Source organism: Aspergillus aculeatinus (genome assembly GCF_003184765.1).
Source record: "Aspergillus aculeatinus CBS 121060 unplaced genomic scaffold BO66scaffold_27, whole genome shotgun sequence".
Lineage (NCBI taxonomy): Eukaryota > Fungi > Ascomycota > Eurotiomycetes > Eurotiales > Aspergillaceae > Aspergillus > Aspergillus aculeatinus.
In genome coordinates, this window is record NW_020291496.1 from 47,744 (window position 1) to 62,466 (window position 14,723).

General features: G+C 53.4%; 6 protein-coding genes and 1 non-coding gene across 7 annotated transcripts; 3 read left to right on the top strand and 4 right to left on the bottom strand.

The window, feature by feature from the left end:
• Positions 1 to 752: 752 nt before the first annotated feature.
• BO66DRAFT_t172 lies at positions 753 to 852 on the bottom strand. Its single transcript has one exon. It is a non-coding gene; the product is annotated as a tRNA-Thr (tRNA).
• Positions 853 to 2,800: 1,948 nt separating this feature from the next.
• Positions 2,801 to 4,684, bottom strand: BO66DRAFT_471796 (putative aromatic-L-amino-acid decarboxylase). Its single transcript, XM_025652900.1, has 3 exons — positions 4,468 to 4,684; positions 3,488 to 4,418; positions 2,801 to 3,432 (listed from the first exon to the last, which is right to left on the bottom strand). The coding sequence occupies exons 1-3, from the start codon at positions 4,514 to 4,516 to the stop codon at positions 2,877 to 2,879; spliced, it is 1,536 nt and encodes a 511-aa protein (XP_025503384.1). The 5' UTR covers positions 4,517 to 4,684; the 3' UTR covers positions 2,801 to 2,876.
• A 797-nt stretch (positions 4,685 to 5,481) lies between these two features.
• BO66DRAFT_97736 (BTB/POZ domain-containing protein) lies at positions 5,482 to 6,905 on the top strand. The gene has a single exon (XM_025653744.1). It carries the CDS (start codon positions 5,591 to 5,593, stop codon positions 6,845 to 6,847), a length of 1,257 nt encoding a protein of 418 aa, XP_025503385.1. The 5' UTR covers positions 5,482 to 5,590; the 3' UTR covers positions 6,848 to 6,905.
• A 134-nt stretch (positions 6,906 to 7,039) lies between these two features.
• Positions 7,040 to 7,805, top strand: BO66DRAFT_375106 (DUF427 domain-containing protein). Its single transcript, XM_025645631.1, has 4 exons — positions 7,040 to 7,137; positions 7,188 to 7,293; positions 7,356 to 7,436; positions 7,491 to 7,805. Exons 1-4 carry the CDS (start codon positions 7,057 to 7,059, stop codon positions 7,523 to 7,525), a joined length of 303 nt encoding a protein of 100 aa, XP_025503386.1. The 5' UTR covers positions 7,040 to 7,056; the 3' UTR covers positions 7,526 to 7,805.
• On the bottom strand, positions 7,569 to 10,172 carry BO66DRAFT_97847 (Zn(II)2Cys6 transcription factor). The gene is made up of 2 exons (XM_025653745.1): positions 8,897 to 10,172; positions 7,569 to 8,839 (listed from the first exon to the last, which is right to left on the bottom strand). Exons 1-2 carry the CDS (start codon positions 9,949 to 9,951, stop codon positions 7,744 to 7,746), a joined length of 2,151 nt encoding a protein of 716 aa, XP_025503387.1. The 5' UTR covers positions 9,952 to 10,172; the 3' UTR covers positions 7,569 to 7,743.
• A 261-nt stretch (positions 10,173 to 10,433) lies between these two features.
• Positions 10,434 to 12,009, top strand: BO66DRAFT_420771 (putative MFS monocarboxylate transporter; the record flags this gene model as incomplete). Its single annotated transcript, XM_025649903.1, has 5 exons — positions 10,434 to 10,477; positions 10,531 to 10,747; positions 10,803 to 11,606; positions 11,666 to 11,763; positions 11,830 to 12,009. The coding sequence occupies 5 exons, from the start codon at positions 10,434 to 10,436 to the stop codon at positions 11,981 to 11,983; spliced, it is 1,317 nt and encodes a 438-aa protein (XP_025503388.1). The 3' UTR covers positions 11,984 to 12,009.
• A 99-nt stretch (positions 12,010 to 12,108) lies between these two features.
• BO66DRAFT_452536 (extracellular metalloproteinase) lies at positions 12,109 to 14,356 on the bottom strand (the record flags this gene model as incomplete). Its single annotated transcript, XM_025651949.1, has 6 exons — positions 13,972 to 14,356; positions 13,529 to 13,923; positions 12,912 to 13,474; positions 12,461 to 12,817; positions 12,358 to 12,418; positions 12,109 to 12,301 (listed from the first exon to the last, which is right to left on the bottom strand). The coding sequence occupies exons 1-6, from the start codon at positions 14,317 to 14,319 to the stop codon at positions 12,109 to 12,111; spliced, it is 1,917 nt and encodes a 638-aa protein (XP_025503389.1). The 5' UTR covers positions 14,320 to 14,356.
• Between the last annotated feature and the right edge of the window lie 367 nt (positions 14,357 to 14,723).

Below are 14,723 nucleotides of genomic sequence, written 5' to 3' on the forward strand. Positions count from 1 at the left end.
ATTCTCGACGTCAGAGTACGTGTCTCAAACCCCTTGCCACCTGTGCGTCAATCATATGGAGTGCATTCCTTTAAAAAGCACCGTGGCTTTGGGAAAGCCCACCTCTAGCATGGTGGATATAAAGACCGACCTCCCTCCCAGGGATTGAAGCTGGATAATAGAATAACCTAAAAGGCAGACTAGGCCCTACCCCCAGTACCATGCAATAAGACCCTGTGACTATTGGTCATCGTTAAGATTGACAAACATGACAACTTCTATCCTGTAAGATGACGGTCATGAAGCAAATTGATTTGCAGTTTCTGACCCAACAGGCGAACCACCGTGTCAATCGTTAAGTATGCCGTCCTGCTGGTTTTGCGGCCCTTGCTTGTAGTGATAGCTACCGGGGCGATCGTGTCACTATACCGTTCTGGGCTGGCAGCCTTCCAGTCGATTTTCTATGAGCTGTACGTCTCGAGCTTCTTCCCTCATTCCCCTCGCTGACCCAACGCTAGATTACTTGCTGCATAGCATGTCAATCACACATCATCGCTGTACATCTGAATGTCATACTTAGCGTGCCTGCATCCGTTGGTCTCCATAAGCGGGTCCCCTTTCCGTTATACTAGACTCTTTCTACCACAATAACCATTTCATCCACACTTCTAGTTGTATGACGTACCCTCCCCAACACCCACCCTCCAACACACTCTTCCCACCGATGATATCTTCATGACGCCTTCCCTCCTCGCAGAGAGACAAAAAAACGATGCCGCGACTGGGACTCGAACCCAGAATCTGCACTCCACACCGCTAGCATAAGGCTAGTACGGGGGCTCTGCAATGTTAATACCACTACACCACCGCGGCTGTTGTTGTACAGTTGTACTCGAAACTAAAATATAGCCCCACTTTTCTTAACGCTTCAGGACGCAAATTCTGCTTGTACCACTGCAGATTCATGTGGAGAGCTATTTTTGAGGCGATAGGACTGGAGGGGATGATGGGTAGTTTACTATGGATCATTTAAAAAGCTAGAAGCCGAGGTGGGGCTGCTGCAATCTTCAGTTCAGTCTTGTCTTGCCTGTTGTTAGTGCATTTCCATACTCCTAGAAAAGAGATCCAGCAAAGAGGGTTCGTCCCGGCCCTAGGGCTTTAGGCAGTAAAAAAAATGAACTCGCGCCCTCCACTATTTGGTTCAGAAATGCCACGTCTACGCACCGCCGACCTGATCGCTCTTCTGTTTGATTCATATAGTAAAAGGCATTCTCACGGCGACTATGCTGGCAGTATCAAAGTTTAACTAGTCCTGAGTATATAAGAGAACAGAACCATCCGAAGGAGGGTGTTCAAACACCTTTACAGTGATTGTAGCCGATGGGTAGGTATCGCTTTTACTTTATCGAGATCGAATCGCTTAGCTTGTCCCGGTCGTGCATGTACTACAACAAAAAGAGCCTATAGACTAAGTGGACTGCATCCAGCGATTTCCCTGCCTATCTCTCCTCATCTATACAGCCAGCATCCTCAACATCATACAAAATACCTCACCTTCGATATAAATTAGAAACCTTCCATTCGCAATATCTTTAGCTCTTCAGCACTGTACTGAGATGAGAACCCATTCCAGCACCCATAACCACAAACAACCAGCCAAACTATACCAAACCCCTCAGCACACACCCAGCTCCGCCACCACAGCACCAATTCCCTAAATCACAATAACCCACAAAGCTCCATCACCCAAAGCACGAAAAAGTAACCCACCCCTCGTATCCGACATCACGCGTGGGAACGGAAGCACAGCCCCCGCGGCGAACGCCCCGTGCCCGACTCCGCGCCACAAGCAAACCGCAACCCGCAACCCGCAAGCGCACGCCGACAGCCAACCGCAGAGAAGAGAGTCCCGATGAAGGAAGCCTTGCGCATCGACCATCGCCGTCACCAGGTTCACCATACACCAGAACCTGCAAGGCTCATCCCGCTTAGCATACTTACTTTGACCTTGGTAGCCTCATCTCCACCCATGACTCAGCTCAGCCTTGCTCGATCACCCTCATCCGGTGAATGACGCAGCGAACACAGCAGACGCAGCACGGAAGTAGGGATATAAGACTACCTACCTACCTACCTACCTTACCCACTCGCCTAGCTTTGCATGGACTCCACTTTGCTGCTACAAATCTCAAGGCAAAGCTCAAGGCACCGTGACAACTATCGCAAAGATCCAAAACACACTGCGTTCGAACCCAGGTCCAATCCTTAGATTAAAGAAGAAGGAAAGGCCATATCGATCAAGCCTTCACACATCCAAAGCCAGGAGCCCACCTGCTCAGAGACATCGCGAGAGACCGCATTTTCCTACTCGTGATATATTATTCGACCCGCTGTCCTCGGGGAAATTACCGCAGAACGAAACAATGTGCTTCTCCTCTCGCAGCGACGAACGGACCCCTCCGGCGCGGTATTCCTCATCTCATATGATGTCGTCGAGGACGAGCTCGTATCCGCGACGACACGCGGCGCATGGGGTTTATGTGGATGGTGGGGGTGGGGACTATAGTGGTGGGGGGCATCATGGTGGTGGACATCATGGAGGAGGGGGTCACCATGGTGGAGGAGGTTGTGGTGGCGGCGGAGGGCATAGTGGAGGGGGTGGTTGTGGAGGGGGTGGCGGAGGGTCTTGATTTCTCGAGGGAGGGTCACGACACATGTTAGATAAAATGCGGGGGCATTCTCCGTAGCGAGGGAGTGGGTGCGTGAGGCTAGAATATGGTTAGAAGATGAGCGTGGGAATGATTGATGTTGAACTCGAGGGCGTCGCGATCGTGATTTATTGCTAAGTATCCATCAAGCACTAAGATATCTATACTAGAATACATGGTCTAATTCAATTACTCCCGCTGGAGCACCTCCTCCGTGGTCTGCACCAGGATCTCAAACGCCCGACGGATATACTTCTCCTCCGCGGCCGGGTTGGCGCTGACGACACGGATGACATACACCCCCGCGATGACCGTCGACGTGATGAAGATCTCGCCGCGGGAGTTGATCAGCTCGTAGACCTCCTTGGTCAGCGCGTTGGACGCCTCGTCCGGCTGCAGCACGGACGCGCCCTCCGTCACCGCGGCCTTGGGGCTCTTGATGCGGAACACGGTGAGCGCGAACGCGGGCTCGGTGATCAGCTCGAACATGTCCGGACGGCTGCGGATCAAGTCGGCGAACACCTCGCCGATCCCGATGGTCTTGCGGATGTAATCCTTCATCCCGGTGAGGCCGTAGCTGCGCATCACGAACCAGATCTTCAGCGCCCGGAAGCGCCGGCCCAGGGACATGGACCAGTTGCGGTAGTCGGTCACCTTGCCGGAGTCGGAGTACTCGTTGCGGAGGTAGGCCGGGGTGATGTCCAGGGCGTTGGTGAGGTCGTACCGGTTGCGAACGAACAGGCAGCTATCACACCGGGTGTCAGCATAGCACTAACCGAACAGTTCTTGAGACAACATACCTTGCATCGAAGTTGACCAGCAACCATTTGTGCATGTTCAGGTTGAAACTGTCCACGCCCTCCGCAAAGTCCTTGGCGATGTACTGCCACTCGTCCGCCACCAGGGCGGCGCCCGCATACGCCGCATCGATATGCACCCAGATCCGCTGCCAGTGGGGCTTCTCGCGCAGCACCGCCTTGATCTCCGCGAACCGATCCACGGCGCACGTGTTGGTCGTTCCGAACCCGAGAGTGATGAAGTAAGGCGTCAGCCCGTCCTTGTCGCACTGCTCGAGCACCTCGCGCAGTCCCGCCGCCGTCATCTCCAGGTTATCCTCCAGCCGAGCCGTAACGCTGCGGAAGCGGGTGCCGGCCAGCAGGGAGCCCTTGGCGGTGCTGCTGTGCGCCTGGTTGCTGGCCAGGGCGACCAGCCGGGGCCGCAGCTCCATCATGCGGTCCTCATATTCCACGGTATCCGGCTTGAGCCCCTCCGCGACAACCTGCTCCGTCACGCGCCGCTCGCGCGCCGCGATCATCATCGTCGCCACCGTGTCGCTGGCGGTCACCTGGATGACGCCGCCGCCGCGGTTCTCGGAGGTACTGAGAAAACACTCCGGCAGCGCTAGGGCCTTGGCCAGCCAGTCCATCACGATCGTCTCCAGCTCCGTGCAGGCCGGCGAGCAGAGCCAGTTGAACGCCGGCGCGGTGAACGCCGCCGAGTACATCTCCCCCAGGATGCTGGGGTAGGTGACCCCCGCGGGGAAGAAGGCCATGAAGTTGGGCGACTGCCAGTGCGTGAGCCCCGGCTTGATTTTCTCCTCGATGTCCGCCTGGATCTGCGACCATTCTTCCGGCTGCTCCGGCGGGTTCTCGGGGATCAGGGGGCGGAGGTAACCGGGTTCGACGGTGGGGAGGACACGCTGGGAGGGGAGGCCTTCGAAGTAGTTGATGACTGCTGGGATTAGCACCAAACCAGTATTCCATCAATCCGGAAGACTGACTCTCATCAACCGCAGCATGAGCTGCTGTTCTGAACTGTTCGCGATCCATGTGCGGGGAAGGACTCGGCGCTGCGGAAGACGCCTCTCGAAGAGTACCGGAGGAAGGAGGGAGTGTAACTCAATTCAGGTAGGATCAAAAAGCAAGAAAGCGACAGACAGCCTCCAACAACCAACGAAAAGGCCCAGACAATGTACAATGGCGATGAGACAAGAAAAGATCCAGTGTAGCGAAGAAGAAAGAACAGCTTTTTTATCGATAAGCCTGTGGGGAATTTGTGTCTCTCGTCAGCGGCAGGGCGCGCGCGCGGCCATTCCGCCATTCCGCCATTCCGACGTTCCGAGCCATGCGCTATCCCCACCTGAGTTTAGTGTCTTGAGCCATACAAGTTGCCTGGAATATCCTTCAATACGCGATTCATAGAGAGCTCACCTTATACCAGGTTATGCGCCAATAGGGCCTCCCAGAAGAATTGTCGCAGCAAGCGCTAGGAGGTGATTAAGTGCTGCGCGCCCTGTCGTTGACAAGTGCCCCGCCCCCGCATTTCTCCTATCGTCAGCGAAGCCGGAAAAGGTAGGCTAATTGATAGCTGGTATGATCCTGATTCAAAGCTAGGCGTATACTGCGGTCAACAAGAGCACGTCAGTCTGATTGCCTCCTGATTTCAATCATATACTTCTACACTGCTAGTCAATACTAATTTTGGGCTTTCTCATAACTTGTGCCTCTCATAATGAGAACTTCCTTCAGGAAATCACAGGTTGGCTTTCTTCCTCGATTTTCAACAATGAGCCATGGCGGAGATCTTCTGGTATACATGCAATTGGAGCATCGCCGCTATTTTTGAAGGGGGCTTTTCTTAACACTTCAGTTTCATACAATGAACCACAACCAAGATCCCACAACATGGATATCCATCATACAATTTCTTGAGCATCTCCAGTACATACGACGGAGTTCTCATTGCGAAATGACATGGCGCTTATATATAAGACAACCACCTCCTCATCGATGAGGTGATCTGACATCAACCCCTCAGTCAGTCAGTGGATGCAAAAGATTGATTCTTCTCATCAAGCTGACACCCAATCCGAAGCCTAGTTGCAAGAAAGGTGAGTCTGCAGAATGCCGACCCCTCCCAACACCCCATTTGTCCTCCAATGGCCGGGATCTTTGCTCCCACCAGAGGACGTGGACTCCTCGGATGAAGACGATATACTCTCTTCCGACTCCGATTCGGAGGCTGACACTGGTTCAGAACCATCCAATGATGAGGGTAACTGGCCCGAATGCGGATCCGACCTCCTAAGCCCGTTCGACGGGATTGTAGACACGCTCTGCTATAAGAGCGACGTGACTGTGGTCATCCATAATGGCAGATGGCAGTATAAAATACTGTGCAGCTCGCGACACCTCGCGGAAGCCTCCCCATACTTCTATGCTCTGTTCGAGCCCAACTTCGAGGAAGGCATCCGGTTCAGAGAGACCGGCCATTTGACCCTTACTTACGACGACGTCAATCCTGCAGCGTTCTACACGGTCATGCAGGCTGTCCACGGTAGGTGGGCCAATATGCCGAGCGGCGGTATCGAAATGGCCTTGCTCAAGGATATTGCCCAGGTGGTTGACAAGTTCCATCTGTTTAGGCCCGTGATGCCGGTTGTCACCACCTGGGTGGAGAACATGTGGCCCGGCGACCCGGAGCCGTCCGATGCGCAGGTCATCGACTGGATGCTGTACATCATGTGGGTCTTCAACGTGCGCGACGGCTTCAAAGAAGCCACGGGTACGCTGATCATGCAACATCCGCACATGGTCCCGCCTCCCGACGCCGTGCTGCCGCTTCCGATCTACGAGAAGATCAACGTGGCCAGAAGCAACATGTTGCGCGAAATGCGCGTGGCGCTGCGGGACGAGATCCAACGCGTCCGAGGCTTCTGTAACCTGGCCGATCCCAACGGCGACCAGCGCACCCGAATGTGGCGGAAGATCCTGCACCTCGCGCGGTATCCGCTGTGCACTGAAATGTCCCCTTCGAAACTCCTGCGACTGGTCCACCAGGGCAAGCAATGCGTTCAACGAACCTATGACCGGTTGCACCTCGTGGATAAACCAACACCACGGGCCTGCTCGTCGTATGGAGATCGGCTGGTGGAGACATTGGAGCAGGCTGTCGCAGATCCAGGGCTGACGCTCGGTGACACCCGCCTAGATTCGGCCTGGAATCACCACTGGCCTTGGAATGCCCCTGCTGTGGATTTTGATCATGTCGGCTGGCCTTACGAGATTGATGGCTATGACGTCAACAATTGGGACTTCGAAGATCTGAGAGATATGAAGGAGATGGGCAGACATTGGGTGGAACCCTACACTGAAGAGTAATTTGCATGTACGGAGTAAGTAGCCTGGGATGTCCAAACGGATAGACCCTTATCGATGATATTATTGTATGCCGATTTCCCCGCACTCACGTGCCTCCAATTTGTAATCATAGTAGTTGAACAATGTCAACTTCGTCATCTTTCCAACCTTTCTTCCTTCCTCTTCTGCATTCGAAACATATTCCGACAAGAGAACCAACCCAACCCATCATGCCTGTCGCAAGGGCTATCGTTGCCGACACCATCCTTGCTGAGACCGCATCGTGGGAAACGGTCGAAGGCAACATTTACGTAGGCTCTCAGTCCTGGTCCATTTGTTTGGCTAAGCTCACATCCATCAGTTTCCTCCCTCAGCAATCAAGGATGAATCTCTGTTTGTCCCGACTGATCTGTCTACGTTCTGTCCATGGAAAGGACATGCTTCGTACTATTCCGTTGTAGTAGGAGGTCTGTCATTGGAGCCTGCTTCTGCTTTCCAGAAAGTATGACTGACATCGTGCATCATTCAGAAAAAACATATCCTAATGCAGCGTGGTATTATGCCAAGCCATACGACGCTGCCATGAATATCAAGGATCATGTGGCTTTCTGTGAGTTCACCGCATCAACTGAGGAGCTCGAAGCTGATGGATTGCCCCGGTCAGACACTAGTAAGGTCAATGTGACGGTTGAAGACTAGCGGGTGATAATTAGCCACTTCGATAGTTGGTACAACAGCTTGGATTTAGTGCTGGTTTCAAGTGTACAGACCATGAATCATGCCCTCTATGAATTGTAATTTCCGTGCAAGACTTCGAAATGTCTCATGCGACAACGGACTCGAAAACGGGGTCATCGAATCAGAGCCGTCCAAACACCTAACAGTAACAAGTCCCTTTCGTTCACCTCCAACCATCATCAACTAAACGCCAAAGGGCGATTGCCAGGCAGGCTGGTATCCGTCAACTCATCAAGTAACTCCGTCCAATCCGCAGACTCTAGTGTTAGAATGTTGCCGCTTTCCAGCATTTCTGACCAAATTTCTTCAAATTGTCCATCAGGAGGCAAGTCTGTGGCTGTGGTATCTATTGTAACATCATGCATGTCGATCGCCGTGGATGGTGTATTGTAAACACCCGTCATGGCTGGATTGATGCGCACTGGTTCTTTGACCAGTCGAGGTCCAAGCGGCGCATTCGATGGATTGACCTCGTGTGGTGCGGCGAATGATTGAGTGCTGCTCTTCCAATGTCTCCGTAGTACGCTCATCATCGCATCTATGCCTTCGCGTACCAGTGAAGATGACTCGTGTGCCTTGCTTAGCATGCGGCAGGCGTCGAGCACTTCCTCCTTCCTTCTTTCCGCCAGGATATCATCCCAGTTGAAGCAAGCATCCATCAAGAGAATCACAGTAGCCATGAACACATGGTGAGTGACAGACCAAACCACTGAGACGGGCGGATTATAGCCGAGGTCGCCCTCGTCTAAAATCTTCCTGATTTCGATTACTTTTCGAGCGGATTGGAGGCCGATGAGATGAGACCACGCAAATGTGGGCTCACGCGCGCCACGGATGAAGTGATGCCGATGCAAGCGGCACAGCCGAGAGAAGAAGCCTTGCTGTAGGACATACCTCTGCCATGCAATGGCCGGTCGCTCTTTATAGATTGGCTCAAATCGGCGCTGGGAGCCCGGATCGAGGCGGAAGAATTCCGGGATCTCTGAGATCAGCTGATGGAATTTGCGATCCAGCTCAAGTATCTTGCTGTAGTCTAGCTCTAGACCATGAAGGTGATCGTGTGATGTCGCGTCAATAATTTCACGACACAGGATTGCCAACTTAAGGCGCTGGAGCGCATAGGACATGTCTGTAGGTACGCAGCTGGGCAGTGACGTTACAGCACCTTCCTTCTCGATAAGCTCGTCGTCGATATTCGATGGTTCTTGAACGTTCATATGATTCTTTTGTATCGAGTATGTCCATTCTTGGGGACCAGTCAAGTTACCAAGGATCCTTGATCGAAACTTTCAGCGATGCAGGTATTTTAGTCACAGATCCAGTGAAGCTTACCAGTCATAAGATACCAAGTCCCACCAGAGCCGTCTTTTGAGTTCTACTTCTAAGCAGTCAAACCCAGTCGCTTCTCGTTCCTCTCGAACTCGCGGCGAATCGATGCAATGGAGCATCAGAATTTTAGCCTGGCTAACAATAGACCCCAGCGCGAAAAGTCCGCTGACTGTTGGCTGTATGTTCCAAACGTAGAGATTGTGCATGACAACCATGGTCGCTTGCAGCCCTTCTATCGTGGGAGATACGGTATAATTACTCTGGATCAGGGCCGCACCAGTCAGGTACGAGAACTCGCGACTGCAGGCCTCTGCATCGGCAGAACTCTCCAGGGACAGTTGCAGGTAAAGAGAGCTTGCCATTATGCTGAAGAGTAAAGCCAGATGATCGAGAATTATCGGTGATCCAACATCAACCGAGCGATAGATGTCATCCACCTGGGATTTGACGCGACTTGGGATGATAATATGGTATAAGGGCCCGACGTAGTCGATGTAGTATTGAAACAGTGACATTGCCTGGTCTCTATCAGGGAGGTACGCTCTCAAGTCAACCGTCGCTGGGTTTTCTTTGGAAGCAGACCGGTCCTTGTACAAGTATGCGAGCGAGGATATGGAGGGACGAGCTTCCGGAGTTGGGATTGGGTTTCCAGTTCTTTGAGGCTCACGCAGCCCATCGCGCAGCCAATCTGGAGTGGCTGTTGGAATCCTCGCGGCCATGTGAATATTTTCCAGCCAGTCGGCTGTTTGTATCAGCTCCCTATTGTTCTTCGAGGCTAGAGTCTTAGTAGACGAGAGAGTCCGCTTATCTTGCGGACTCTGAGCGAGCACAGGGCCATCATGGCTTGATGTCGGGGTATCTCGGAGTCTGCTGTCTCTTGCGGTAGCCCCAGGTCGTTCATATTTGCAGGTCAATCTGCGAACAGAACAACTTGCACATGGTTGCTGTCGATCACATTTGATTTTCTTTGTCCTACATGATTCACAGGAGACAGGATCCTGGCGAGGCGTTCGCTTCGGTTGAGGATCGGGAGGTTCTGGTGCGGCCTTTCGCTTCATATTGAGATTATCTCCTGGCCCGAATTAGATTGTGTCACCGACAAGGGGATCACAAATCCTGGGATTGTGAGTATGACAAGCTACCAAATCTGTTGATCACCAATCATCGGGGGCTGAAGCATCTCGATGAGTAAATGGCTAACAGCGGAAGTGTAATTGGCAACAGGAAGTTGGGAGGCTGTCTATTTGGTGGCCCGCTCGGAGAGTCCGCGGAGAGTCCGGGCGCCGGAGCGGACCATCCAGCACCTTTGCTGAGGAACAGCCATTCATTTATAGTTAGTACTTGTGCTACAGACAGCCGTGCCAGCAAACAATCACAATCCACATGTCTCGGACACTCCGGACGGAGAAAGTTCACATTTATCACTACTGCTCTCATCATGTTATAAAAGCATTCAAAATGCCTACCATAGCGATGACTCTACTCGAGCTCATATCCAAGACATCCACCACAATCAGCAGAAGTCGATCGACCTTCCACGATGGGTAGCTCCGATCAACCTTCGAAGCCCCAGAGCGAATACACGTGAGTCTCTCCTGACATTCAATCAAAAGCTTTGAGCAAGCTGACAGACTCAGACCACGAGCATGTCTCATGCTTCTAGGATCTTTCATTGGTGTCTTCTGCACAGTCGGCTTTGTGAATTCATTTGGCCTGTTCGAGGAGTACTACTCGAAAGCTCAGTTGGCGGATGAGTCCCAGTCCACCATCGCCTGGATCGGAGCACTGGCTGTGTTTTTTATCTTCTCTGTATCACTCGTGTCGGGCCCATTACTTGACACAATTGGGCCAAGGGTTCGTCTTTCTACAGCCAGACCACCCGCCCCAAACCCGGCTAACTAGCGAGCAGATCCTCCTTTGCGTAGGATCCTTCGGAACCGTCTTTTCACTCATGATGACCTCTCTCTGCAAGGAGCTATACCAGTTCATCCTCGCCCAGGGAATTCTTCTCGGGATCTCCCAATCACTCCTCACTTGCCCCATGATAGCCCTTGTGGGCCAGCACATCAAGGTCAATCGGGGTGCCGCAGTGGGGATCGTCATCTCCGGCTCCTCCCTCGGCGGCGTCATCTGGCCCATTGCAGTCAACAATCTCCTCCAAAACCCGCGGATTGGCTTCGGATGGACCATGCGCATCGTCGCATTCATCATGATCCCTCTTCTGACCGTCTCCTGTCTCTGCTGCCGACCCCCGGCCCATCCTCCCCTATCAACCACCACCACTCCTCAAACACAATCCCCAACACCCCTCGACACTGAAAAATCAAGCAGCCCCATCATCCCTCAAGAGCGGCACTCCCAAAAGCCCTCCTCACACGAAACCCCCTCAATCCTCAAGAACCCCACCATGCACCTAACCTGCCTCGCCTTCTTCATGATCTACTTCGGCATGTTCTCCCCATTCTTCTACACCACCTCCTACGCCGTCACGGAGGGCTTCTCCGCCGACCTCGCCTTCTACACCATCTCCATCATCAACGGCGCCTCCCTGTTCGGCCGGATCCTGCCAGGGATCCTGGCGGACCGATACGGGCGCTTTAACTGCTGCTTCGTGGCTACGCTTACTTCCGGCATAATCGCCTTGTGTTGGACGAAGGTTACATCCGTGGCTGGTCTGGTGATCTTCTCGGCTGCTTATGGGTTTTCCTCCGGGGTAGGCATTTCTGACTTGAACGCTGGGACACAAGCGACTAATCGAAACGTAAATCTTAGGCTATTCTGTCGCTTCAGCAGGCGTGTGCGCTGCAGCTGGCGACGCCGAAGGGTGTTGGTCTTGCAGTCGGGGTTGTGATGGCTGCTGCGTCTCTTTCGTAAGAATTTCTGTTCCCATTAACAGGGTGTGTCGGTTACGATGGCTAACTCGAACTGATGCACAGTGCTATGGCCGGGATTCCGATTAGTGGGGAGCTTGCGCAGAGATACGGATACTTATCGTTGTCCATTTATTCGGGCGTGAGTCTTCTGGTGGGGAGTCTGCTGCTTTTGGTGGCGAGGGTGATGCAGAGTCGGGCGTTTTTCGCCGTGGTTTGATCGCCATTTATCTGGTTGCAACTATGAACTACACACTACAAAGAAGTCGGCTATAGCGCGATATAATTCGATTAAAGACTCCACTTATAAGATGATGTATCTCAACTTATACTAGTTCACCTCTTTCAATCCTGACACACCCCCGGAGGAATAGTCGTACTCCCCACCCTCCTGAACCGACGATACCTCGCCCCAGACCCCAACCCTCTCTTCGCAAACCCCCTCCAAATCTCACACCGATTCTTGCCCCCAGTAAGCGCCACATCTGCGTCCAGGATCGCATCCCGCGCTTGCACAAAGGTCGGATTACACGGTTGTCTATACTCAGTCAGCTCTACCCCCAAAGAAGGAGAACGAACATGGGGATAACTCACAAAGCCATCCCGTCCACCACCAACTTCAAGCTCAAATACCTCCCATCCATCTCCCTCACCCCTTTACCAAAACCACGATGCAGATAACTACCACCAGCACCACTGATCCCCAACCCCCCACTCACACTGCTACCCACCCCATACCGATCCATCAGATTCCACATCACCTCATACAGCATACTAGCCCACACCGTCCCGATGGCATGCACGCCCTCGAACTCATTGACATGCGTATACAGCAGCGGATTTTCGCGCAAGGAGGTCGAGTACGGGTACGCGCGCACCCCGGACTTGGTGGCCTGGGCCCAGGCGCCCACGGCGTACGAGGTGTTGCGCGAGTCCGCCGGCTTCACGCGGATGGCGGTGGCCATGAAGTCGCCCCAACCTTCGCCCATGCCGGCGGATTCGAGGGTGCTGAGGCAGCCGGCGTTGTGGGGCCCGCCGGTCAACCGGGTTGATACTATTTTTTTCCCTGGCGGTCAGCTAGCGGTTTCAAGCTGGTGGTGAAAGGGGGGTGGTGGTAAGGGGTGGAAGAGAGGTGGTTGGATACGTACAGCCATGGGTATACTCGTGGATCACGATCCCGGAGTCGAAGCTCCCGTCGCGGATGACATCCGTCGCGGACCCGGGCTCAACCCACAGGAACATGCTCATGCGGCCGGGGATGCCGTCGGGCGGCGCGGCGAAGTTGGCGTTGTCGGTGTTGGAGCCGTCCTGCGCGTTGAGGATCACGTAGTCGTGGGACCGGCCGCCGCGGCCGCCGTTGTTGAACTCGAAGTTGCCCGCGGCTTCGGTGAAGCCGAGCTGGTACAGCAGGTCGTGGTAGGCGTTGACGGTGTAGAAGAGCTGCGTGATCGAGGCGTTGAGGTAGGCCGCCGGGTAGGTCTGGTTCGGCGCGTAGGGGTAGTGGAATTCCAGGGTCGGGGATGACGGCCGGTAGTTGTTGCGGTAGGGCCGCCCGCCGCTGGGGTTCCACTGCGCAATGGCGTTGTTGCCTCGCGTGCTGGTGTAGTTGGCGAGCCCGTCGCTGTGCCAGGTGTACGGGGAGGAGGCGAGGTCCCATGAGTTGGTGACGATGATGCGCGTGCCGTCCGTGGGGTCGTTGGTGCCCCATGGGCTGGATTGGAAGGGTTAGTTCTGGCCAGAGAGGATGGCGGGCATCACTGCTCACTAGACTTGGTAGGATGCCTCGGAGACGTAGTCGATTACCCCGTAGATTGTGGTGCTGGTTGCTGCGTCAATGTATGTGATGAGCCAGTGATCGTGAACGTCTGTCTCAACTCGCCAGGTCAAGGTGAGCGTGTTGTTTGGGGTGACGAGGTACACGAGGTTGGCGGTTGGATCTGAGACTGCGCCTGCGGTTCCCTGGAGAATGTAGGTGTTGTTCTGTGTGACTGGTTCTGTTCTGACCGTGTCGAGTGTAAAAGGAAGATGCAAAATGCCCACTACTCGTTGGAGGGCAAGAATCGGGTCTGAGAGAGTTGACTGTGCTATCGAACCGCCCGGTGGGAAGTTGCCCGCAAAGAAGGAGCTGCCATAGGAAAAGATCTCCCCGTTTTTGCCAATCTGAAAGCATGAGTACATTCTCTCAACTAAGGAGATAGATTGTCTTACGTTCACGTTGCAATCAGCGTTCTCAATGTCGATTCCGTGCAGGGTCTGACGGAAGTACACATGCCCGACTCCGTTGTCTCCGATATAATGGTTGTCGATGATTCGAAAACTTGCCTCTGGCGAGATACTTCGAACAAGCCTTGTAGCTGTTTCAACATAGTCTTCTTGCCCGAGTGAGGGATACTGCAGCGCGAGGTTATAGATAGTGGAGGAGTCCACGTACGTGGCTCTTGGTGTCAAGCGGAAGTGGTCGAGATTCACAAGGCTCCGGACTGGCCTTTGATGCGGATGGCCAGTACATAGCGGTGGGAGCACTCCCAAGGCTCCTATATATAGCAATGCGCGCATCGTCAGTTTCTCGGCCGATTACAGAACTAGTGTAAAGTCTTGCAGGAGAGTAAATTGGACCCAAGTATAGCTTTCTGATACGGCACCAGCCTGCTTTAAGAAGTGAAGCCTGAGCCTGAACCACGTTCCAGGCATGTTCTATGTAAAGCTTCGCTTCAAGGCAGTGCGTTGTATTACAGAATCCGGGTTGTATAACGTATTAAGGCACAGCAGTTTCACGCGAGAAGCTATTTGTTACATCAAGGCCTGGTTTGTACACCAACTCCGATTAGTAGTGAGACGGACTGTGATGGAAGCCTAAGATGTGCACGGCAGTTGATAACATCTACTTACCCGTGCATGTCATTAGAGGATAGAGACCTCCACGGAGGAAATACAAATCGATTGAAACTCAGTGGATTGTG